This window comes from Cebidichthys violaceus, unplaced genomic scaffold (assembly GCF_023349555.1).
Source record: "Cebidichthys violaceus isolate CVI_PGR_0920_01 unplaced genomic scaffold, fCebVio1.0.p SCAF_8, whole genome shotgun sequence".
Taxonomy (NCBI): Eukaryota; Metazoa; Chordata; class Actinopteri; order Perciformes; family Stichaeidae; genus Cebidichthys; species Cebidichthys violaceus.
In genome coordinates, this window is record NW_027176964.1 from 18,160,487 (window position 1) to 18,186,186 (window position 25,700).

The following is a 25,700-nucleotide window of genomic DNA, read 5'->3' on the forward strand; positions in this document are numbered from 1 at the left end:
AAAAAGCAATTTTACTTTAGTGTTTCAATCCTTTTGGTAGTATTCGTATGTACCGATCTCTACAAGTGGGAATGTGGTGAAGCCCTAAAGAGCCCAGAGGGAACGAGAGGAGAAGCACATTTCATCTCCACTTAGTTCTCTTTCTGGTTGGTTAGAGATTGTTTTGCCTCTTGGCTCCAACACCGACACCACTGATTGGAGTCCTGCTGTGAAGTGAAATGAATTGACATGTGGGAACCGTGTGTGACTCTGTGTTCTACTTTTATTTATTCAAAAATCATTTCAGGGCTTTTTTAGCTGGCGAATGTCAAGAAAGGGAGAAAAGAGAAAGGGGATGACGGGTCAGAAGGACTTTAACGGGTTCGCTCTACGGCGTTATGCTTTTATGAGCTCAATATCTGACCTGCAGAGTGAAGGACAGGGTTCAGGGTTATGGGACAGGAAGCGTACCGTATATTATCGATAATATGTCCTCACATATGCAGAAATAAAAGTATGTGTGTGTATGTTAAGATGACTTAAACAGAATGTTAATGCCAATCACAATCTGTTCAGCAGATCCGAGGGTGATCTTGTTTTGCTCCCTGAAGTGGAGACGGAAACAGTGGGTGAATGGGTAAATTATATTATATTATATATTATCTCTAACTGACACTACAGCTGGGGTCTGAAGAGAGTCTGTGTTCCTGGTACAAAGCCCACGTTTACACTGACAATGTTCCTGTCCAGGATTCATTAATGTAATTCATTTTGGAAATAATTTATGTTACTTATTTCACTGGAAGGACACACAACAGGAGAACTTGTTTCCTTTCTCCAGCAGAAATCTTTTAATGTAATCTATGAATGTAATCTATAAATGTTAAACACCGCCTACCTGCACACCACACGTGTGCTGTCCACACAGACAGCATTGCTGCTGCAGAGTGAGACGTGTGTCCTGAAGTGTTGTTATGTGTGTGCATCTGCATAGTATATTGTTCTTGTCTTTTAAACTTGTAATCCTTCAAGTAATTCCTATTTTTACCAAAAGTATCGGTCATGTTGCCCATGCAGCTGTAAAACCTGATTTTCTTTTTACTATTAAATGATATAAAGATATGCCTGTCGTGTGTTGAAGGTACTTTTAGTGACTTTGTCGCGCTAACAGCAACTATTTAGTGAAACTTTTCCAGGTACAAACATTTGATTCTGCTGAGTAAAATGTTAAATAAATACAATGTTCATATTTAAAGGCACAGTGTGTAAGATGTAGTGACATCTAGTGGTGAACACTCCTTCACTCCTCCCTACTACGAGGTAGAGAGAGGTAGAGAGGTAGAGAGAGGTATATTAAAGATGTTTTACTATCATAAATGACTCTTATCAATACTAAATCATTGTTTTTAAAAATATATAGAGAATTTTAAAAACAAATACATTCAGAACAGGATTAGAATGTATTAATATATTACATATTACAAAATATTATTTCTAGAACAGCAACATAAAAACATAAAAGTTTATAAAAGAAAAATCACTTCATAAAGTCATTAATATCTCACTGGAAACCAAACTAAAATGTAAATGAAATGAGTGAAGTTCATAATGAATGAAAAACACAGTCAGCGTCAATCCTTCCTCCTGTCCTCTGTCCTCCTGTCCCCTGTTCTCTCTCACCTGTCCCCTGTTCTCTGTCCTTTGTCCTCTGTTCTCTGTCCTCCTATCCTTTGTCCTCCTATCCTTTGTCCTCCTGTCCTCTGTCCTCCTGCCCTCTGTCCTCTGTCCTCCTGCCCTCTGTCCTCCTGCCCTCTGTCCTCCTGGCTGCTTTATCTCAGCCATCAGAGAAGTTCACAAGAACAAACTAAGACAAACAGCTTCTGTTTTAACTTAGCAACTGAGGCCAGAGTGAAATAGGTGTCTCTTTTGTTTACATGTTCATGCTCGTTGAACAGATGTATTGATAAAGTATTTGCTTTACAGTAACAAGCGTAGTTGTCTTTACTTCACCTGGTTGACTTCAGTGTCTCCAGTGTTTGCTTTGTCTGTAGAAACATAGACGCTGTGGGAAAAGAACTGCTCCCTATGTAAACATAAATGTCTTTTTCTAAGCTGACAACAACACTACCACTCTTAGTTTCAGGTGATTAAACATGGTTATGAATATTATATTCCATTTCTGTATGAATCCCCCTAAATGTTACACACTGTTCCTTTAACACAAGGCTTCCTCTGCCTCCTGACCTCTGTGAGAGTGTGTTTCATCGTATGCTGCTGTCTTACTCTGAGTGAAGTGGGGAGGGTTGTCGTTGACATCAGTGAGGGTTATGTTCACCACGGTGGCTCCAGTGAGCCCTCCTCTCTGTCCGGCCATGTCTTTAGCTTCAATCACCACCTGATAGTGCTCCCTCTGCTCACGGTCCATGTCGCCAGGACCCAAGGCTGTCCGGATCACACCTGAACAAAAGCAACAAATCATTTTCTTTCATTTCTGCTGCTTCTCTTTTCACATTGCTTTGTCTTCATCTTGTATCACGCTGAACGTCGTAGAACGTCTAACATGTATTTGTTAGGGTGAGACACAGTGATGGTTTTTACACAAACATCTCAAAACCAAGGTGGCCAATAAAGCTCAGGAATATCTTTCCAATCCTTCTCTAGCAGAAGATCCTTGCAGGTATCTAGACATCTAGTCACAACTAATGAAGGAATAAAGTGTTAAGAGAGAGAGGCAGAGGCTGAGGAGTGAGCGAACAGGTTCAACAAACAAAACTCTCTTCAGAGATCAGAATATATATATGTCTCTATACCCCATGAATGTTTCTGTAGGTTTGTCCCTGTGTGTTTGGATATGAGATATAATACTTCTCCTGTTCATGTCCCTCTGCATCACTACGGTCTATGGAGTTGTGGATATGTGTCTGATTGCCTTTAATTTGTCTTCTAACTGGAAGTGATAACCAACGACTACGTCACAGGGAGTGGGATTCACAGGATCACTCTGTCGGACATACCTGTGTTTGGGTCCACAGAAAAGTACGGGTGTCCCTGGCTGATGCTGTAGACCAGTTTGGCACTGCTCCCATACATTCCATCATCAGCATCTGTAGCCGTCACCTGGATCACCGATGTACCTGAGACACACATCCACATGGCTGTCACTGACAGGTATCACAAGAGGTGGCTTATCCCGATGACGTTTTAATCATTTTACAAAAGATCAATGAAGATGATAATGAAAAGAACGATAAACGCCATTTTATCTCTGGACCGGTCACAGTTTTCCTTACCGATATCAGACCTCTCGGGCACGCTGCCGGTGTAAACGTCTTTGCTGAACTTCGGCTCGTTGTCGTTGATGTCGTGGAGTTTGACGGTGAACTCGGTCTCTGGCTCCAGCTTCTGACCCGTCTGCTTGCTGACCACCGTGGCTCTGAGGATATAAAAGGCCTTCTCTTCACGATCCAAGCGGCGAGTGGCATGCAGGTCCCCGTTATTCTCGTCGATGACAAAGAGCGTGCCGGCCCCCTCGCCAGACAGAACGTACTTGACTACGCCATTGCCGTAGTCCTGGTCCGACTGGAGCTGCAGAGACACACACAGAGAGACTATCGTATATCTTCTAACCAGTGTTGTGTGTGTATCAAAGCCTGACGTATCTTCTTCCTCTGAGCCTCAGAGCTCCATTGTTGTTAGAGTTCCCTCGTTTTCATGAACACACACGCTGTCATTTATGTTGACTCCATCCCACACACACTGTCCTGCTGACACAAAAACTCACGGGAGCAAAAAATGTAAATTAATCCGCCGCAGAAAATAGAAAATGCTTTCCGCCTGTTGGAGTAACGTCTGATTAGAAACTACAGCAACCAGCTGTTTTAGGGGGTTTGACACCCAACATGTCTTACTACACTGACGCAAATAGGCAAAGAACATCGAGAACTTTGAGGTGCTTTGAGAATGTTTGTTTGCTGCCAGGAGAAAGTCTAAAAGATCCAAACGTCATGTTTCCATGTCGGCTCATGTGGAAAGTATTAGAGGCTTTATCTTCTCAGATTGGAAAGTGCTCAAATGAGCAATAACAAACAAAGTATTGAGTGGTTTAGTTTGACGGACTAGATTGTGTTTGTGAGTTTTATTCAAATTGGTGAGACATGAATGAATGAATCAATGCAATGAGCCAATTCATACATGTACATGTTTCATTTCCTTTGCCAGTGAAGCACATGTCATTCTACAGCTTTATTACAGTATAAGGGCCAAAAAGACATTTTTTTAAAATGAAAACTCTCTGTCGATGTGGAAAGAGCTCACTGATGGAACATGGATGATGGTGACAGGTTTATATAAGACAGAAGCAAAGAAGAGGAAAGGCGGAAACACAAAAGAAAGACCAAAAGTCAGCCGAAGACGGAGAAACAAAACATCTTTTGAACACTGTGGCTATAAATGAAGACAGAGCAGCAGAAAGCCAGAGTGTGTGTTGAGCCTGAAGGAGTAAACATCTGTGGGATCTGCTGTGAGATCAGCTGCTTTGACTTCGATACCTGCAGCAGTAACCCTACTCGCCCTCGCTTGCATCTCGTCTTCGTCTGTATCGCTCTACCTCAAGTGGCTCGCTGTTCACCTTTCATCCCTTCATCCCTGCCTCTCTCCTCCAGGCCAGGTGTTGGGGTGAAGCCTTTGATTGTGTGTGTGTGTGTGTGTGTGTGTGTGTGAGAGTGAGCTATTATAGCTGCTACTTCTCCCAATACAACCTGTGGAAGGTGCGATCTACTTACGAACACTGGCTGAGGGTGGAAACCCTTAACCTGAACTGAGTCTAATTCTCAACTGATTCAATTCCACACAACTACAGTGTATGCTGTATGTCCTGTAAGTGTCCTATTTGTGTGAATCAAGGCACAGCTGCAGGCTGTTGTGCTGGCCTGCCTGGTCATTGTGCCAGCAGTGTGAAGACCAGAGACTGGAGCTCTGGGATTAGCTAGCATGCTAGCTGATTCACCTCAATTACTAACCAGCAGCAGCTATATTTTATATTTGCAACTGTGCCTTCAACGAGCCACCCTACAGCACTTCAGCTCTGACTAGAGACACTGTACTTCCGTGGGTCGGCCAATTATCATTCAAATATTCTGAATATGACTATCATTTATAGAAATGACGGCTGATGGCTGGATAATGGCTGTTAGCATGCAGGAGATGGTATGGATTCATTCAAGAATCATCAGCCATGCTAACGGCTCTGTGACTTCACTGGTAATGAAGTATTTCCACCTGATGATGACAATAGATTTAAGTCAGTTAAAACCAGGATTCATCCTCTGGTAACCCAATAAAAAAAGAACACATGCTTCAACATGAAACAGATTTCACTCAATAGTCACCAAAGAATTAAACGGCGACTTTCAAAACAAACACCACTGTAACTTTACCCGTTCTCCCTCCCAACTCGTCTGACTCACAGCGGCCCCTTTAGCAGCTGTATAGGATGCACTGGGCTCCATTCTAAACCCTCCTGTGGCATCAGTGGACGGTAACAGCGAAGTGACGTAAAATAAAGTGAGGACACTACGCATGTAACGAGTGTATAATGACAAAGTCACTAATGTAACACCAAGAACGACATGGCAAATACACATTACTGTACAATACAAATACACATCAGAATAGACACCATACGAATACTATGGCAAGAGAAATAAAACATCAGCATTTACACATGCATTAGCAAACCCTCCAAGGTTTCACAGTTTATGTTGACTTCATCGACTGAACTGATGATGAGGAGATAAGGGCCCTCGTTAGGGAAATAAGTAGTTCTTTTAATTAGACACTGATTCAATAAATCAGCTGAAAACTGGCCTGGATCTGTACATCTCTACTCTTAATACTCCGTTCGCTGGATGACAGGGATCTCTGACTATCTTTAGGCCATCAGCATGCAGGAGGTACAAATATCACAGATGTTTGAAATCTTTAGCACTGATTTTTTATGCTGCTGTCGCTACCTTTTATAGGTCCTTCCTGTCATCATACCACACCGTGATGGAGAATGTGAGACCACAGCTCTGCTCATTCATAATCATGAGTTGTCTCAGGTGGTCGTTTGGTGGGATTTCTGCACAATATGGCTCACAGTGTTATTCCATTTGATAAGAGAAGAAGAAATGAAGCTTTCTCAACAGCCTGATCCCTGATGACAAAGGACGGAGGCTCATCTGTGTCTTTGTGGTCCACAACTGACTTGAAATGAGGACCCTCAACTAGAGGCTTCAGCTCTCTAAGCTGTGTCATTATTACAAGATCAGACCACCACAGCGAGACCATCCACACATTTGAAGATTTGAATTGAGACAGAGTGAGAAATATAATGTATACAGGAGAGGCGATAGGACACCACCCTGATGGGCATGACTTGACTTTAACTACTTACGATCTAGACCTGCAGGGTTTCACCTTTTAGTCCCCTCAGCTCTTTGTCCTTGTATCGCTGGTTTTGTTCTTCTTTCGTTCCTGTTGTGATTTTGTTCTACCTGTCCCCCCTCTTAATATTCTTCACATTACAATACTACATGTCCTCTGTTTCCTCCTTCCTTCCCTCATTTCCTTCGCTCCCTTCCCTCTCACGCCCCCTCACTGCCTTTTCTCTCCAGCGGTGTTCAGTCGGATTGGATCTGTCGGTCTGCAGGCCTGCAGCACCTCCATGATTCCACCTAACACGAGCTGACGGAGCTAGCAGGCATTACTCCAGAGAAGAATCCTTATGTGTCCTCACTGTCACCGCCACCATAGCTCCACCACACAGATACAACTGAACTACTGTTGGTACAGTTGGTTCCTTTTTCCCCATAAAACTATTTAATGTCTAGATTTACATATCAGTCAATTCAAAGTTTTCCATTACAATTAAAGGTAATTAACCATAGTTTAAGACTACATTCATATTATTACATTACATTTCACCACACTTCATTGTATTGGTATAGATTGTAAATCTAATATTTTCATATCATATTTTAGAGATTTCCCCTATTGGTGATAATAAGATAAGATAAGATAAACTTTATTGTCTTGTGTTCCAAGCCGCTGCATCACACAATACACACGCACGCATTAAACATAGATCAAACATACTACACTCACACACAAACATGCTTAAATACACATGTCGACAATAGTTAAGAACAATGAAACCAGGTGTGATCAACACAGATAACAAATAATCACGTCACAATATATTAGTCCCCAATACAATCATATCATATGATTCTACTTGTTGCTATTTCATATTTTGCAGCCATACTGCTCTGTTATCAAGCTAAAGGTACAAAAGGTAGAATCTGAGGTTGCCCCCTGCTGCTACATGCGTGAAAGGGCAACTGTTCACATGAGAAAATGGCTTAAATGAGAGGACTTGAAAGGTCAGTAATAATCCCGTTGATCAGAAAACTGTGCATGCACAACTGCAGTAAGTACAGTGGGTCAATGTGGAAGCAGGAAGTCAATCTGTCAGCTGTGATGGCTGTTAGCGTGGCTGTCCTGTGTGTTTGTTGTGTTATTCCCAGATCCCAGTAATTAGCTGGATAAGTATTAAATATGACCCTTCACAACGACGGACAAAACCACAAAAATAAGACCCACGTTGCCCACATTATTAATAGTAGTCGCATCGTTTGCTTTCACATGTGTACAGATTGAAAAGCCCTCTGAGGCAAATTTGTGATTTGTATTTTTTAACACACCACAAGCTTAAAGCTCCCTGAGATTTGGGGTTTTTGTGTAGCTGGACTGGAATACAATGAACTCACCTGAGATTCATAATTGTTGATTTGTTGTTTACTTTTTCTTTTACATGAAAAAGGATGATGTCAAGCAGAGTGAAGGTAATACTTGCAGTGCAACTGAACATGAATAAATTGTATCAGAATTGGATAAATATTCTGCATTAGACAATTGTCTGCACTCCATGGTATCAGGAGTACAAGAAATCATAGGAATGTTTGCTTCTACTGAACACATTCCCGTCCCTGCTACTCTGTCTCTAAACCATTTATTATACATTATATTATATATGTGAAGCACCCTGCAGACCGCTGCATGAAGGTAACACCCCAGCAGGGAGGACGGCCTTCTTTCTCTGTGTTTACTTCTTTCAGACTCCTGTTTGTTTCACAGCTTTGTGTTTTTTTGTGTTGTGCTGCTGTCAAACAGCAGGCTTCATACAGAGCAGCACAACAGCTGCCGGCATCTGGCTACTGATCAAACAGCACAGCTCCACCTACTCCACGCTGCACTGTGAGCTAACGTCACTAATACAATCTCCTCTTTAAAGAGAACAGTTTGATGTTCCTATACAACCCCACAATACACAAGGTATGTGAACATTATAGACCTAATTACTACGATGAATGCAATATGCTTTACAAATACATTTACCATTTAAAAATATGTATTTTGTAAATATATATATTTTCTTCTTCAGATAATTAGTGTGAGGCACATGGTGTTTATTGCATTAACTTGAGTGTGTTCATAGATTGAACATACTGACAATGTCTCAGAAACTCCACATTCAGCAAAGCAGCCACACCCACATTTAAAATCAGCCAAGCAAAAGATAAAAGAAAGATATAGATATATAATAAAGAAATAGTCAGGACATTTTGGAGAAAAAGCAGTGGCTAGGTTATGATGAATGGCATATAAAAAAACATCTTTAACCTCTTAAAAGTCCGACAACCAGCAGTCTGGTCTGTTAGTGACCCCTGATGTTGACTATTTTACATTACTAGTAGCGTTTTCTTTGTAGATAATAAGTGTACCAGCAGGCCTTGATGTTCGAAATAGTGCTTTAAAAAAAAAAAATAGACGACGGGGCGCAAAAGTGGAAAATCTGACAATTGTACACATAGTGGCTTTAAGAACAACAAGAGGGAAATACAGTATGTGTGCTATACACACCCATACATTCTAGTGTTCATAGATCTGCTTTTGAAGAGCAGTGAGACTCAAATAAAACCAAAACAACTAAACACCCTCTAAAAGGTTGAGTGAAACTCACCTGTTTGCAAAATGCAGTAACTTACCTTTAGCACAGCAAGCTAATCAATAAGCTTAGGAACCATGTGAAAGCCAGCATTAGCTATATATATATATATATATATATATATATATATATATATATATATATATATATATAACTGAAAGGGTTGTTTGTTTTGGATGTTTTTGAAGTGGGGTTGTATTTATCCTCTCGTGTTCTGCGAGGTCAAACTACGTACGCTTCAAAGACACCAGACTCTATTGACTTTACCTCACAGGACACGGGAGTCGTCTCGGTCGGTTAGCTTGTGTTATTGTGTGACTTTAAGTTCTGAACTAATGTGAACTAACAACCCATCCATAAGCTAGGTTAATACTAGCGGAGTTCTGGTGTGGACGGCTGAGCTTGAGCAGCCGAATATTTAAACAATCGGACCGGCACTCCCTAGCTTAAAAGCTGACGTACGGAAGCATTTTGCTTGTTCTTCTTCCGCCCAACGCGGAAAGGGCGAAGCGAATCACGAAGTAGAGTGCAAATTTTTTTGGCAAGGATTTGCGCCCCTACTCAGTCATTGAGAATCAGAGCTCTCGCGCTGTGTTGAACACTTTGGAAACGAGAGACAACATTCAGTGATACTCACACTCAACAACCTCACCAAAGCTGAAGTCACTGAGGACAGAAGAAACACACTCTGTTTGGACATCCGCTGCCACAGAATATTGTGTCACAGTAACCACACTAGCACTGTATGTGTAGTTTTACCACATGTCCAGAGAAAGCGTTATTTTTGATCTGAATGGTCGTTGCCTATAAGAAGGAGAACTCTGTATTACTTATTTGTTACGTCAAATGATTCAGAACATGCTGAATTATGTTTTGTTTTTTCATATATTGAATAAATTTGGATGCATCAAGAAGAATCGGTATTCGTTTTATACCCCTCTGAATTGGAATCGAATCGTGAGGAGCCTAGAGTGTCCCACCCCTAATTGATTTCATTTGATATGGGACTATGTCAGCGTTCAATGTAACTAAAGGTCGAGGTAGTGGCACAGCTCTTACCTTGCCAATGTACTGGTAGTCGCTTCCTGTATACTCCTCCTGCAGGAAAAACTGGTTCCACATCCAGCCTCGTCTCACTCTTTTGAGCAGATTCTCTCCTCTGACCTCTTCTTCAGTTCCCTCTCCACCAACTGTCTCTATTCGCCGTCCACTTAAAGACAAAGCATCCAGGGACAGGCCAAGACAGAGCCACACAATGCCCAGCAAGACGGTCCTCATTTCTCTGGAGGAAGTGTCGGATGTACGGGTCACAGAGGTTTTATCTTCCCAGCAGGATCACCTTGAATTGGGAGATGTTCTATCAGTCATAGTCTTTCAGGTTTTGACTGACTGGAGAAGGAGCTGAAAAATAGACAGAGAAAACAGAAATGAGTACATGGCTGTGCAAAACGTTGCAACTCTGAGGTTCACGTTCAATAAGATTGCATTGTGAGGGCAGTTTATGGGTTTTTTGGCACCTGAACTGCTTGATGTAGGAGTGAACGTTCTCCTTATTGATGAGCAAACGTATGCAAAACAAAGCAGAGAATGAACAAACTGCTTCTCAGCTTCATTTAATACAACAGAACCGTGGTCTGAGGTCTAAAATGATAACGTCATAACGGTCTCAGTCAACTTTATAATAAACTCTGTTTTCATGGTCCACTTTTCTCTTTATAGAGCACGCATGTGAAACTGCTCCTTGGACTCACTTCTCCCACTGCTCTCTTTCTCTCTCTCTCTCTCTCTGTCTCTCTCTCTTTCTCTCTCTCTCTCTCTCTCCCCATCTCTCTTTATCTCTCTCCCTGTCTCTCTTTCTCTCTCTCCCCATCTCTCTCTCTCGCTCTCTCTCTCTCGCTCTCTCTCTCTCTCTCTCTCTCTCTCTCTCTCCCCGTCAAATACCATAAAGGCTAGAAAAGCTGTGCAGGTTAAAATAGAAGTGCTCCGCCAAAATGTATAATTCTCAATTATCCATCAGTTATACGTCCGGGTCCGGATAGGACAGCATCTGGGTCCGGATCCGGACCGCTTATTGTGTATATATATATATATATATATATATATATATATATATATATAGACTGGGGGAGTGCTGCTCATCATATAAACCCACATGATTACGAGCCGATTGAATAATCAACTAGCTGTGCTCATTGTGCACTGACCTTGCAGAGCTTGAAGTATAATCCATCTCATCAGTTCCTGTTTTTAGCGCTCGGGTGCAGCCCTAATATGCAACCACCAGCCAGCATGACTGCCTATATCACAATGAAACCATTATTATGACCAAAACTATTCTCATATATAAAGATCTTTAATAACAAGTTACTGATCACATCGTCAGTCATTCTCTCCCTGTCTCTTGCCCGTCCTTGTTTCTATCGTGCTCTGCTGAATGTTTCCTCTCCTGCTCCCTCCCTCCCTCCCTGCATTGCATTATCAACATTCAGGTGGTGCTGTATGAAAAGGCTTTCTTTTAATCAGGTGAAGAACACGCAGGAGATGGAATGATTCTGGCAGGTTGCCTCAACGCTCCGACATCATGCAGTGAAAGAAGTTAACACCTTCAAGTTTTCCGGTTCAAAGAAATTCCCCCCATTGCCTCGTTATTATACTGTGTATATTCACCAACATGCTGGTATCCATAATCCTACCAATTGGGTCCCTGTTGGAGAATAATATGTGAAATCGTTCACATACAAGCATCCATAGGCTGTCGCCAACACAGTACAGCCAGCGCTCATAACTCGGCAGCCTGTATGAGCTGGAATACTGTCACAGTAGAGAGACTGTCAGTAAAGGATCCCTGCAACAGTTCACAACAGCAGCACAGGCCAGCCTGATGCTTCCTCCTCTGTGTGGACAAACAGATAAATGTTCATGATCTTCAGGTGACAACCACACACCTGTCCTCTGTCGCCTTCCTCTCCCACTGCTCCTGATGCATGGCTGTGTGTGTAGTGTGTGTGTGTGTGTGTGTGTGTGTGTGCCTCTGCTTGTGTGTGTGTATGCGTTGCCACATTGCAGACAGCCACTGAGACCTCTGACAACTCCCAGAGGATCAATTAGAGGTGAAAAAAGGAGAAAGTCAGCCACCAAGCAGCTTCTGTGTGTGTGTGTGTGTGTGTGTGTGTGTGTGTGTGTGTGTGTGTGTGTGTGTGTGTGTACCCAGCCAACCCTTTCCATCAGAATAGACCAACTATCTGAAGACAGCCAACAGCATCCACAACGTCAGTCACGTTTTTACTCAAACACACACACACACACACACTCACTCACTCACACACACACACACACACACACACACACACACACACACACACACACTCACACACACACACACACACACACACACACACACACACACACACACACACACACACACAGAAACGTCAGAGAGCCCAGTCCCTGGTCCTTGGGAGTGTTGAGGTCTCATTATGAATAAACCATAAACGAGGTGCAGAAGCTGCACCTTGACTTTAGACACTTCACGACAACTTTTTAAAGAGGGAACTTTTAATGTGATCCACACGACACCGCCATGAATCATTCTCTTTAGTACAGACCAGACATCAGGAATATGGAGACACGATGTCTTCAAGCCACTCTGTAAGTCTTCCTAATCCAACTTCATTTCAGTCAGTCATCTTGTTCATTATATTCAGTCTGAAGGAAAACTTTGACAAGCTGGCGATACGTTGACATGAAGCGTGGCCGCTCAGTACGCTTCTTCAAGCTGGACTTTGAACTTTCAGGCAAATATCGCCTGGGGCGCATGTGTGAGAGGAAGAGACAAGTCCTGTTCTACGAAGGTGCAACAGTATGCATTGCACCATCAATTTGAATAATAAATGCCAAGCGCAAGGTGGTAGGCAGGCAGACTGTGTGGGCTGTGTAGGTTCATGTATGTGCAGAAATGTAACGTGCAAAACAGCTGCAAAAGCCGTCTGTCTGAAGTGTGCAGAGGTCTGGTTATACTGGAGCAGCCGGGTGTCCTTTTCAGGCCATTTAGTGAAGGTAAACACACTTGTCAGAGGCTGCTGAGGAATCATCAACATGTGTCCTACTGTCTTCAGATGTTGAGGGATTTCATACAGACAGACTGATTCACTGACTTTCCTGCTTTCACCACATTAGAGCTTATTTTCTGTAATAGTATAGTAATAGTAATATAACAAGTAGCATGTAATAAATATATAAAGTAGCATTACTTTTTAGGAGTAATAAGTGAAAAAAGCAACTAATTACACTTCCTGAGTAACTGCAGTTTCCTCGTTATATAAAGTAGAATAATGAGACTTTCACAACTAGTGGGTATGCTGAGACTCACGCTAGAAGACTAGAAGCTAGCTAACATGGAGCCTTTATATAAAGAGATTGATCAGTAATGGCCCAATCACACAACCCAACCACACTGATCGTGACCAACGGAAGGTTACTCGCTTCGGTATAACAGGGTAGGTAGGACCTAAGTGAACCGGGTAGAGCCATGGCTTAACACTGCAGGGGTCAAAAGACAAGCTGTGGACACCCTGCACACCTCATTACCCAGGTCATCAAGGAGCATGGGGACTTGCAGGTGTACCATGCCCAGAAGGAGGGGTTAGATGCAACACAACTGACACACACCCTACCCCTTTTCACTAGTCCTGTGTCATTCAAGCGAGCGCAGACCAGCAGGAAGCCACTGAGGTGCACCAACAGGGCTTTTAAGCTGAGCTGAGGTCAGTGCAAGCAGCAAAGCTGCCTTCAGAGAGGAGCGCTACAGCGGCTACACATCACCTACCGCTCCTCCAGTCAGAGATGCACCCATCCAACACCGCGACCAAAGAGGTCCCTCTTCCCAACAACAGGTGCTGTGGGGAGCCCACAAATGGCATTTTGTTGCACGATGACAATAAATGAACCTTGTACACTTGAATGATGAACATATCATCCACGCCAGCTAAAACTACCATTCATTCAACAGAACCATCACCACAAAGACGTGGACAGGTTTTGAGTAAATCAATGAGCTTGTTGACGGTGTTGCTCACAGTGTGACAGCTGTAACTGGAATCAGTCAACTGGCACTGATACAAGTGGCAAGGCCACCACTGGTACGGTCATTAGGCTGTGTTTGGGTTGGATTTTATTTAGCACTGATTGCATTTAATGTCTTTAATCAAAGCACATCATCCAGTCTGTCCCCTCTGTTTTACTTTACCATTCTACGGGTGAGTGGGGGTGGGGCTGTACTTCCAAAAGCTTTCAAGCCGAGCGTGTCCGTATGATGACCTACATGCTGTATATGGTATTTAGTGTAGTGGTTTGGACAATACAGAGTCAATGGATACTAAGATGTTTACTGCATGCAAAGTAAATGACATGCAGGCTTTGATGTGAACAGGACATACATCTGATCTGGAGCTCTTCTGCATTACACGGAGCAGGCTTTTAGTAGAGTGAAAGAGTTCACAGCAACTGACAAACAACAAGACATGTGCATTGTGGGTCATGTAATCCCTGCCCCCTGTGTTTGACCCCCAACACACGCACACACACGCACACACACACACACACACACACACACACACACACACACACACACACACACACACACACATGCGCTCACTTGGTGACCCATTCCCAGCAATTACAAATTCTCAACCATCCTAATCCCCCATGCAACCAGAGCTGCTTTAATCTGAACAGAGGGGAGATAATAGATGTTGTAATGTGTGTGTGTGTGTGTGTGTGTGTGTGTGTGTGTGTGTGTGTGTGTTTGGTTTTGCTATCCATCAGAAACCTAGTTCACATTGAACAACTTTGTAGAGTTGTTTGTCTCAGTCGGTTATTGTTATTGTTATTATTATTATTATTTAGACATTTAAGTAGTAAAGTCCTCATAGTGATACATTTCAGAATATGTGTGTGTGTGTGTGCTTGTGAGAGCTCTGATGACTGTTGCCGTGTGCATCCACAACAATTAGTGATGGATAGTGTTGTTGGTACCAGATGGTACTTTAGGATTTACTATGTTATATAAGCACAGAGTGTGGGGGGGGCTGAGGAAGATGAGAGACTTGACACATCGTGAACAGCTCTTATCACACAACAGCAGACCTGACACCCTGTCAGTTATCACTTCACCTGTCAGTTATCACTTCACCTGTCAGTTATCGCCTCACCTGTCAGTTATCGCTTCATCTGTCAGTTATCACTTCATCTGTCAGTTATCACCTCACCTGTCAGTTATCACCTCACCTGTCAGTTATCACTTCACCTGTCAGTTATCGCTTCATCTATCAGTTATCACTTCATCTGTCAGTTATCACTTCATCTGTCAGTTATCACTTCACCTGTCAGTTATCGCTTCACCTGTCAGTTATCGCTTCACCTATCAGTTATCACTTCATCTGTCAGTTATCACTTCATCTGTCAGTTATCACTTCACCTGTCAGTTATCACTTCACCTGTCAGTTATCACCTGACCTGTCAGTTATCACTTCACCTGTCAGTTATCACCTCATCTGTCAGTTACTGTCAGTTAGAGGGTCACTGTGTGTGGACAGTCTGAACTAGGACATCCATATGTCCTGTGAGCGTCACAGATCTTGTGTTCCTAAAGTTTCCGGGTCTGTGATCATCCTAGAGGTCAGCTCATTACAACCCTGTTCAGAATAGGTGAAAATAACAGATTTATACTTTATGCCAAAAACTGCCCCAAACTCATACCTGCAACGCTTTTTGATTATTTTTGAGCAGCAGTTCTATTACAGGAATCCCTGCTGTTTGCACCACTGTGCATACTTACTTTAGACTGTTTTAACGGACTGTGTTTATGAGGGTCTGCAGTGGCGCTCTGCTTGCAGTGCTTGTATTCACAGGGGCATTTCATCACGGGAACTCTGCTTTTTATGGCCGCCACAAAGCCGAGAAACAGCAGAGACACACACACACAGAGGCCATGCTTTAGTTATCACTCTCCTTTGGAATGTAGCAGACCATCACCGTGCAAATGAGCAAACATCTACCCTAGTAGAGCGCTGTGTGTGTTCACATGAGTGTGTAAGGACCGTGGTTGGTTCAGAAACATACGAACAGGAGGACAAGGCTCCAGTAATCTGCTTTAATGTCATTACTAGCAACATGCAGACCTTCTCTGGTCAATACTGTGGGGATCAGTGGTTTCCTTTCATCTTAAATTATTCTCCAACAGAGGAATCCAATTTGGAAACAGTCTAGTGAGAAAAATCTACTTAAAATCACACATTCATATTGAGCCAGCTCCAGCTTTCAGTCAGTCCAACAGAGCATAACAAAGCACTCACAACTAGCTGGTCACTAACTAACCTTTCACTATGGAGTGACAAACAACGACCCTATTGATCCTGATTGGGTCACTAACAATGAATATACACTCCATTGTTTAGTAGGTTCATATATGAACTAATGCAGTCAACCCTCCCTTTACAGAGGTTCACTTTTTAATGAAGTGGTTCAGCGGGGTGCTTATGCACATCTATGGTCATTGTGGAGTGTGAAGATGTGTTATACTAAGAGACGCTTTTAAAATGGATAATGTAAGTAAAATCCCTCCGTCCCTCATCTTATCTTCATCTCCAAACACCAGCAGCTCCTGTTGTCATGTGAAGAAAGCTTGAAGAGCTCACGTACAGCAGACTGCAGCGTGTAATGCAACACGCTGGAGGAGAGAGGGTCCACCACCACCACCCTCGCTCAGCTGTGGCCCTGCTGAGGACTGGGAATGTTCTATGTTGGGATCAAATGTCATGGCTTCATTCACACAAATCACAATCTGTAGCAAGTGGTGCCACAGATTTGACCTGAAAGAAATGTACTGCTCACTGTAAACAATGACTACTACACGTGTTAGTTTGTGGACTAACGCAGTCTGCAGCGATGTCGGCAACCTACCAGTCACTAATAATAATAATAATAATAACACAAAAATGCAATTTCATTTGAGTTGGACTTAAAATGTCTCTTTCCAGTAGTGTTGTATCGTGTCCTGCTGACATGCAGCAGTACTCTGCTTCCAGCAGAGCTCCCTCTCTGTATCTTTAGACACTAATTAGACAGCCAGCATGTAGGATGAAGAAAAAAAGCCTCTCATGTGATTTCAGTCAAAGCGGTGGATTCTGACACTCTCTCTGACCTGGCTCTGATGAACAGAGATCTACTGCAAACACAGCGCACTGAGCCCAGATGCTGTAATTGGAGGAGCTGTCGAGCCAGACGAGAGGAAGGCTGAAGTCGTCTTTCAACAACAATTTAGGAGCTCCCTTCCAGCTGAAGCTGAACACCTGTCAGAGGAGAGCTCTTCATCTGGTGTCAGTGCTTCCTGCAGCGCGTCACGTGCTGCTGCCTCCAGTGACAGACGGGAGGCGATAGAGAAGCGTTCAGGTCGCCTGGTACCACAACCACATAGAGAAGTGTTCAGGTTGTTCTGGTACCACAGCCACGTAGAGAAGCGTTCAGGTTGTTCTGGTACCACAGCCACGTAGAGAAGTGTTCAGGTCGTCTGGTACCACAACCACATAGAGAAGTGTTCAGGTTGTTCTGGTACCACAGCCACGTAGAGAAGCGTTCAGGTCGTCTGGTACCACAACCACATAGAGAAGTGTTCAGGTTGTTCTGGTACCACAGCCACGTAGAGAAGCGTTCAGGTTGTTCTGGTACCACAGCCACGTAGAGAAGTGTTCAGGTCGTCTGGTACCACAACCACATAGAGAAGTGTTCAGGTTGTTCTGGTACCACAGCCACGTAGGGAAGCGTTCAGGTCGTCTGGTACCACAACCACGTAGAGAAGTGTTCAGGTTGTTCTGGTACCACAGCCACGTAGAGAAGCGTTCAGGTTGTTCTGGTACCACAACCACGTAGAGAAGTGTTCAGGTTGTTCTGGTACCACAACCACGTACCCTCTGTGTTCAAACACGCTCCACGACTCTCTACAGGTCAGAAAGCAGCTCACTGTCTGGGGAAATGTGTTCCCACATACAAACACCTGTGCTATAGATAGCATAGATAGCCACACCTGCTGTTATCACCTTATACTCCCCCCCCCCCCCCCCCCCACACACACACACACACACACACACACACCCACACACACATGCATACAGAGCACAAAGGCTACTGTCGGGGCTTCATTAGCACACAGAGCTCCATAATGAAGAGTGATTGGCTGCTCTGTCAGACCACATCATGTACTCACTGCTTTAAGAAGACAACGTTAGATGCACTGACTGTCTGGTGATGCTGTTAGTAATCTCGGGCTACATGCACTGTTCTAAAATACTGAGCTTTGTTCTCATACATGTGAAGCTTCACAGTCGATGGTTGAACGTTGTTTCACCACTCCTCTGAACCAGCCTGGTATTTAGTCAGAAGTTATTATTTTCTATTTAATGCTGAATACTCCTCCCGCTGCAGTACTATGTATCAATTATGTATCAGTTAATCTGCAGATCAGTCCTTTGATTAATCGAATAATTGTTCAGTCGATGAAATATGAAAATAGTGAACAAATAACCCTGACAGCTAGAAGTGTTGTGTCTTCAAACGTCACTCAACCAAAAGTACAAAACCTCAAAGTATTCAGTTCACAACGATGTATGACGAAGAAAAGAATTAAAGCAGATGGAAACTAAAAACATTTACCAATCGCTTCAGCTCTAGAATCAAATTATTAAATTCTAAATCATTCTCGTCACTTCTGTTCCTCTGAAGTAGAAGTACAGTTAGTAGCACCGGAGCTAACAGCTACATCATGGTGCCTTCGTGCTAGATTCAGTAAAAACAGTTCAGTTCTAACGTCATCATGATTTGTTCAACCTTTTATTTCCTAATCATGTGAATTGTGTTTCTATGTTAATAACCAGTAATGGTGAAAGGATAACAGGCACTTTGTAATGATCGGTCAGGGCTTGGTGTAACTAAATATTCTGGAGTCTGATCGGTACCGGCATCTCTGTAGGTCTGCTCCCTTTTGTTCATTCCGTGACTCAGAACCACGACACCAACCGAGAGCTTAGTGGTCCGTCACAGCCCTCCTCAGGTCCATCAGGCTCTCATCACCTCTGGTCTGAAGGGCTTGTTTGCCTCCATTGTGGTGAGAGTGATAGAACAAGGCTTCTACACACAGCAGAGACCCCCCCCCCCCCCCCCCCAACTGACTTTGTAGTGATTATGTGTAAATGTTCTCCAGATTAAGTGTGACCTGTTGACTGCTAAACAGACCACATCAGTGTTAGTGTGAACAGCCTGAACCACTGAGGCTGGCTCTGTCTGCTTCCATAGGTCTCCTCCTGACATCGACTGTTCCTCATAAATATTGTTATATTTTATCTTCTGACTCTTTTCATTTGCTAAAGCTTGTATTCTTTGAATCGATGCTCTTCAGCCTTCTTTCATCTTTTATTTATAATAAATACTTTAAAATGTAAAAAACTCTTTGATGAATTATATTTAGATATGGTTGAAAGCACTGGAAGATACTGGTAAGTGGACCTTGAGCTAAGAATTGTTGGCAGTGTTTCCAAGATCAAGAATGATTTTTCATTTCTTTCCTGTTTGCTGACAGAACAGCAGTGAAAAGCAGAGCCATCGTTCAAAGGTGAGATAAGATTCAAACAATGAGAAGTGAAAGAAAGGAGAGAAAGAACGTCCTCCCCACCGCCGGCACGGGGAAAAAACGTCTCTATTGCAGTTTGAAAGTTGTTCCTGTGGGCGGTACCGGTCGTCCCGGTGCCTAACCCGGACCCTGACCCGGTGGACCGGCTCTCTGAGACCGTTCGGCGTCACACACTGCACATTTATTAGTGTCTTCTGATACATTTAACACATTTGCTTTTCACCCCAAAAGTTGTTGTTTAAATTAAATTATAACTTCCAGAACAGATCACTGCTGGAGGGAGAGGGTTAGACTTGTGATGCCAGCGCTGAGCACATTTCTAAGGCATGCTGGGAAACCCCTGAAACCTCAAGTATCAATGGATGGGTCTCCGCTTGGGTCAGCGTTAACAACCAGGTGTTAGAATCCCAGTGGTCCGTTGTGTTACCGCAGTTACGTTTATAAGGGTTAATAGTTGAATTCAATTAATAAGAGCCACTCATTTAACAACTAAAGTCTGTATTTACTGTTGTACTGAGCCCGCTTAGAGGTCAATAAAGATTTTTACTCAACCTGAACTCTCATGACTTATGGTTTCAGTGACACTTTAAAGATGACTTCATGCTGCATTTACAGCTTTCTGCTCCATACGTTACATACATATGTTCACACACTCTTCATCTCTTTAGTGGAGGATATGGAACATTCAAGCTATATATATATATATATATATATATATATATATATATATATATATATATATATATATACATACATAAATGCTCCCTTAAGGAGTCAGTGAGTGGGGGTCACTCACACTAACACCACTTCTTGAAGGGTTCAAGCTTTCTTCACTCACATACGTCACAATAATCCCACAAAATATTACTACGACAAAAAATCACCAAATCGCAAAACGCGTCGCCGACCCTTCGCTTCTACGGCTCCTGAACGCATCACTCATCTCAGAAATAAGAGGACCCAAATATAGACGTGAACGCATCCCACGCGCCATTTATCACGATAACGTCTACAAGTAACTACTTTATGAAAAGGTCACTATCTTTTCAAACCCTAACATGAAAACTTTCCACACAAGTTACCGTGCTGTCTGTGTCCGCGAGACCACAGTGTAAGTTTCACACAGTAACGGAATAGTAAAGTAATTAGACATCATTAATGAACCACAGTCTGGTTTACAGTACTCATACAGGTTAGTGTTGAAGAAAGCGGCTTGTACTCAGTAAAGAGCTGGTTTCTCCTCACTGACGCCTCTCCTACGAGATGCTCAATGTCGAGACCTCTGGAGCAACATCCACGTCAACATGTATTCATCACTGACCGTTGTTTCGTGGAGCCTGACGCCGCTGTAGGGACAGTAAAAGCCGCGTAGAACCAGCGCCACTTACCACTGTGTGCAGAGGACGGAGCTCCGACCGGAGAAGAAGCAGCGAGTCCAGCGGAGACGTTCAGCTCTGTGTCTCTCTCTCTCTCTCTCTCTCTCTCTCTCTCTCTCTCTCTCTCTCTCTCTCTCTCTCTCTCTCTCTCTCCCTCTCTTTCTCTCTTTCTACTGCTCTCTCTTCCCCTCTCTCTCTCTCTCTCTTACTTTCTCTCTTTCTACTGCTCTCTCTTCCCCTCTCTCTCTCCCTCTCTCTCTCTCTCTCTCTCTCTCTCTCTCTCTCTCTCTCTCTCTCTTACTTTCTCTCTTTCTACTGCTCTATCTACTTCTCTCTCTCTATCTATTGCTGTCTCTCTCTTTTTCTTTCTCTCTTTCTACTGCTCTCTCTACTTCTCTATCTCTACTGCTCCATCTCTCGCTCGCTCTTGTGCGCTCTCTCTCTCTCTCTCTCTCTCTCTCTCTCTCTCTCTCTCTCTCTCTCTCTCTCTACCAACCCGTCCCATTCCCCTCATCACATTGAGGAGTTGAACTGGCTGCTGATTGGTCATTAGAGTGCAGTCGTCGATTAAAGGGACATACACACGCTCACGCGCACAGAAGCGGCCTCATGGGCTTCATCTTCACCCCACCGCCACCCAGTGACACCTTTCAGTCAGCTGCTCGCTTTAAGGAGAGCTCTGGGTTATCTGAAGACCCTTCGGCAACACGCAGCTATGAGATGTCACGTGTTGTTTCTGGTGCTCTAATAAGCAGAAGCTGGACAATCACAGCTGACACTCAGTATTCTAGATAACTGAAGCTGCTACTCCTCTTTGCACTAAGTGATTTAAGTGCCTCATCCTTCAAGCTCACGTTTGGTATTTTGAAATATGACATTCAGAGTGGGGGGTTGAACAGCTGGCCCTCTGGTGTGGTCAGAGCGGGTCGTCTTTCATTCGATCCATCGATGCCAGCTCTAAGTTCTGGTAGATGGCAGAAATGTGACTAGATCTTATAATCATTTTTGTCTTAAGACGAAAACAAAAAGTGATTGAAATAGAAATAAGTTAAATAAACTAGATTTAACTAAATTAAATAGGGTTATTTGTATGTGCACACAAAGCTGATTCTGTTAGCACCGTTAGCTGCTTTTAGTGGAATCTATGTAATCTGCAGTCTCTAGTTTTAGGCAATGCCTCTATCTCCCTCTAACAAACTTAACTTGTACAGAACATTAATGTCTTTAGATGCTTTCTTACTCTACTTTGTTTCACACTGTATACTGTCCTTGAGTTTGTGAAAGATGATTTCTAATTTAAATTCAATTTAAATGTATTATGATTATTGTAACACTCACAGTATTATGAATACTTACCTCATTATCTTTTTCATTTTTATATATTCTATTTGATATTCTATGAATAGTGCTTTTATTGCTGAGCTGGCCTGTTTTCATGTCCAACACATTCTATAATAAACATGAATAGAACTGAACTGAACCTGTTCCTCACTCTGAGGAACATTAACATCACTCATACATTGGCAATAACCCTCTAACACCAAACATATCCACTGCTGTAATAGATTACAATTTCAGTTATTAATACACAAGTATTTTAACATCTGTCACTGTCAATATAAATCCTACATATACATGTGTACAGTATATATATCTTTACATGTATATAGATCTGCTATCAGAGATGTTATAGGAACAATATGGGACTGTGGGAGGAAGCGTGGGGAGAACATGTAAACTCCACACAGAAGGGCTGTCCCTCTTGCTGTCAGGTGTATTTATTAGACATATATTCAATTTACTGTAAATTTAGTGTGTATGTGTTTGAGATAATCTTAAAAGTCTGGTTTCCTCGCTGTATTTCTCATACATCTGAAAGGCGTATCTGAATGGAATCGATGTGGCACCATATATGATATTTCCTCTTTACTGTATATTTCTTTCAGAGCTGACAAGCATGAGAAACAAAGATGTAAACTAGGAGCCAAAAGCTTTAGCTAAAGTCACAGTGAAAGAAAGCCAGAAGGAAGCAAGAACTTCAGGCTTGAGGAAAACAGTTGTGATATCTTTTTGTAAAGCCAGTCGTTTTTAAATGACGCGCTCATTGAAATACCGAACAGAAGTGTCAGACTTTGAGTGGCTTTACATTATAATCACGTCACATGTTCTTGAGACTTAAAGCCGGCCTCCTACTGTGGCTGAAAGTATCACAGGACACAAACATTTTACATAAAATGCAGTGAAAACATCTATTGTTTCTTTCACTAATTCAGTCTGTCTGTGAGGATTCTCTCAGGCTTAGCACAGGAATCTCTAATCCGCCTTAAATCAGTTACACCGTTCTGGAAGATGCTGGTTGCTGTGTCTTGCCAAGACAAAGTGTCAAATGGAGCTCTGACTGAATTAAGATGCTGGGCTGGAAGCAGGGACATTAGCGATCCATTCAGGCTCTTTCCGTGGCTACAGAAACACGGGGGTGGACATCTTCCACAGCATGATGGCACAATTTCAGTCAATCTATTTCTTGAAAATGGAATTGAGAATTGTGGCACTGTTGATGTCCATCTATACCAATTTGCATTGATTCATTCTTATAGAATCAAAAACTTTTTCGAACACATTCTCTTCTGTCTAAACATTCAGAAAAGTGGCAGTTGTAAGACAATAGTTGTTGGATTTTGGAAAAGGACGAAGCTAAAGAGATGAAATAACTCATAATCTACATTCCCAGTGTACCCCACATGAACCTAGTATTAACAAGGTATCTCTAAATCTAACATGTTAGCAGACAGTTGCCTCTTTACACACCCAGAAGTCACAGAACAACATTTCCTTTCATTTGAACTCAAGTTTGCGTTCACCTAATGAATGTAGGTTCAATATTTACTCTCCTTTAAGTTTGGCCCTTTAGCTGTAAAATGGGTTTTCATTGAAAGCTGCTTGTTGTGGCTGGAAGCTCGGTTAATGAGAGAGCGCTGAAGTTGGCCTATAAAACTAAAACAATGAGCTAAAGATTCTTCAATGAGCTGAGAGGAAGTGTTGATTATTCCTTGTGAGCTTCGCAGTACGAGTGACACATTTCACCATTGCACATAATCATTTTAAAAAGTCAAACCATTTTACTTATACAAGTAAAATATCCAGATCACATGTTAATGGAAATGAGGTCATTGTCTGTGCATTGAAACTAAAACTAAATCTCAAATCCCAGCACCTGGATCTGAACTGAACCAAAAACAAGGCGTAAAGCAACAAGTTTTGGCACAGTTTACGTGTCCAAACGTAGGTAAAAGTCTGTCTAATGTGTAGCATTTCTAATAGTATACCAATGGCAACCAAAATGTCTAGCAATCCAGCAACTTGAATTGTCACCTACTGAAAACTAACAATCATGAATTAAGCTTTGGTCATGCTAATAGGAGCTAACTTGGCTCCATTCACTTCTATGGTATGTAGATACTGGCTTCGTTGATGTGGCTTGGTGTGCTGATGATGTGACGTTAAACCAGAGCAAAGAGAAAGGTCACGTTAGAAGATAATGCAGAAAGCAATGAAAGTGCAGATGACGAATATGCGAGCATCTATCAAACTTGAATTCAATGAATTAAAAAAACAAAACAATGCATATGTATATCTGCAAAGAGTGAACAGCAACATAGTCATGGAGCCAAAACACCACCACCAGTCATATGCATATATATAATGAAGCTAGCACATTGCCGTGACAGATTGTGATAATGACTATGTGAAGTAAACAACGGCATGAAGGTTTCCCATGAATATTGAGGAGGAGTACTCTTATGAGGTTTGAGGCATGAGTCAGATCCAATTGTATTTGCGTTGGACATGCATCTTCAGCGGTCTGGTATCTTGAACAACGTGACATGAAATCTGGAGTAAGATGAAGGCCGGTTGCTGTGACCACGGATGTAATTTCTCCCCCAAAACCCACGTGTAGACGAATCCATGACAATGACGTGTCCCTGCAAAAATGGTCCTGGTCAGACGACAAGGACTATGAGGTATGAGGCCAATGTTGTTCCCGTCCGACTTATGTCATATTGCTAATGTTATTGCTATGAAAAAAATATATATGTATATACTGTATATATATATATATTTTTTTTTTCCTCAGGACTGAACGCGCCGTAGTGTTACTCAATGCACATTTTTAAACACAACACTTTGAGGTGTTTATAAAAGCTAAAGCCTTTGTCCAAGCTGCCTGAGAGGAATCTGTGTAAACAGGAGGTTGTGGTGCATGAATGGGTTAACACAGGACTTCTGCCCACGATCAGGCTTCATGTCCCATTTAAACAAACAAAAGTCTACATTACTAAATTTGTATGTATTCATTTATACATGTATTTACATGTTTATACGAGGTTGTTAAACTCTGTGTATGTCATGGTGTACATATGGCGTTTGGCCTTGTTCGATCAATGAATTAAACCATATCATATAAATGACAGAATATAACTCGACAGTGTATTTGTGTTAAGTCCCAGTCAACTTTGTAGTAAGTCACAGATGGAGACAGCTAAGATGGTACGGTATGAAATCTGTGCAGTACCTGATTTTATCACAACTTTCACTGCAGGTTTCAGAATAAGGAGAC

General features: G+C 42.4%; 1 protein-coding gene across 1 annotated transcript in view; it reads right to left on the minus strand.

The window, feature by feature from the left end:
- Nucleotides 1–21,244, minus strand: part of LOC137865918 (cadherin-6-like) — a 36,591-nt gene extending 15,347 nt beyond the window's left edge. Inside the window, exons 1-5 of the mRNA XM_068701497.1 lie at nt 21,095–21,244; nt 10,088–10,429; nt 3,270–3,564; nt 2,994–3,113; nt 2,263–2,436 (exon numbers count right to left, since the gene is read on the minus strand). Coding sequence (XP_068557598.1) covers nt 2,263–2,436; nt 2,994–3,113; nt 3,270–3,564; nt 10,088–10,306 — 808 coding nt within the window. The 5' untranslated portion in view covers nt 10,307–10,429; nt 21,095–21,244. The remainder of the gene's footprint in view (nt 1–2,262; nt 2,437–2,993; nt 3,114–3,269; nt 3,565–10,087; nt 10,430–21,094) is intronic.
- Nucleotides 21,245–25,700: the final 4,456 nt, after the last annotated feature.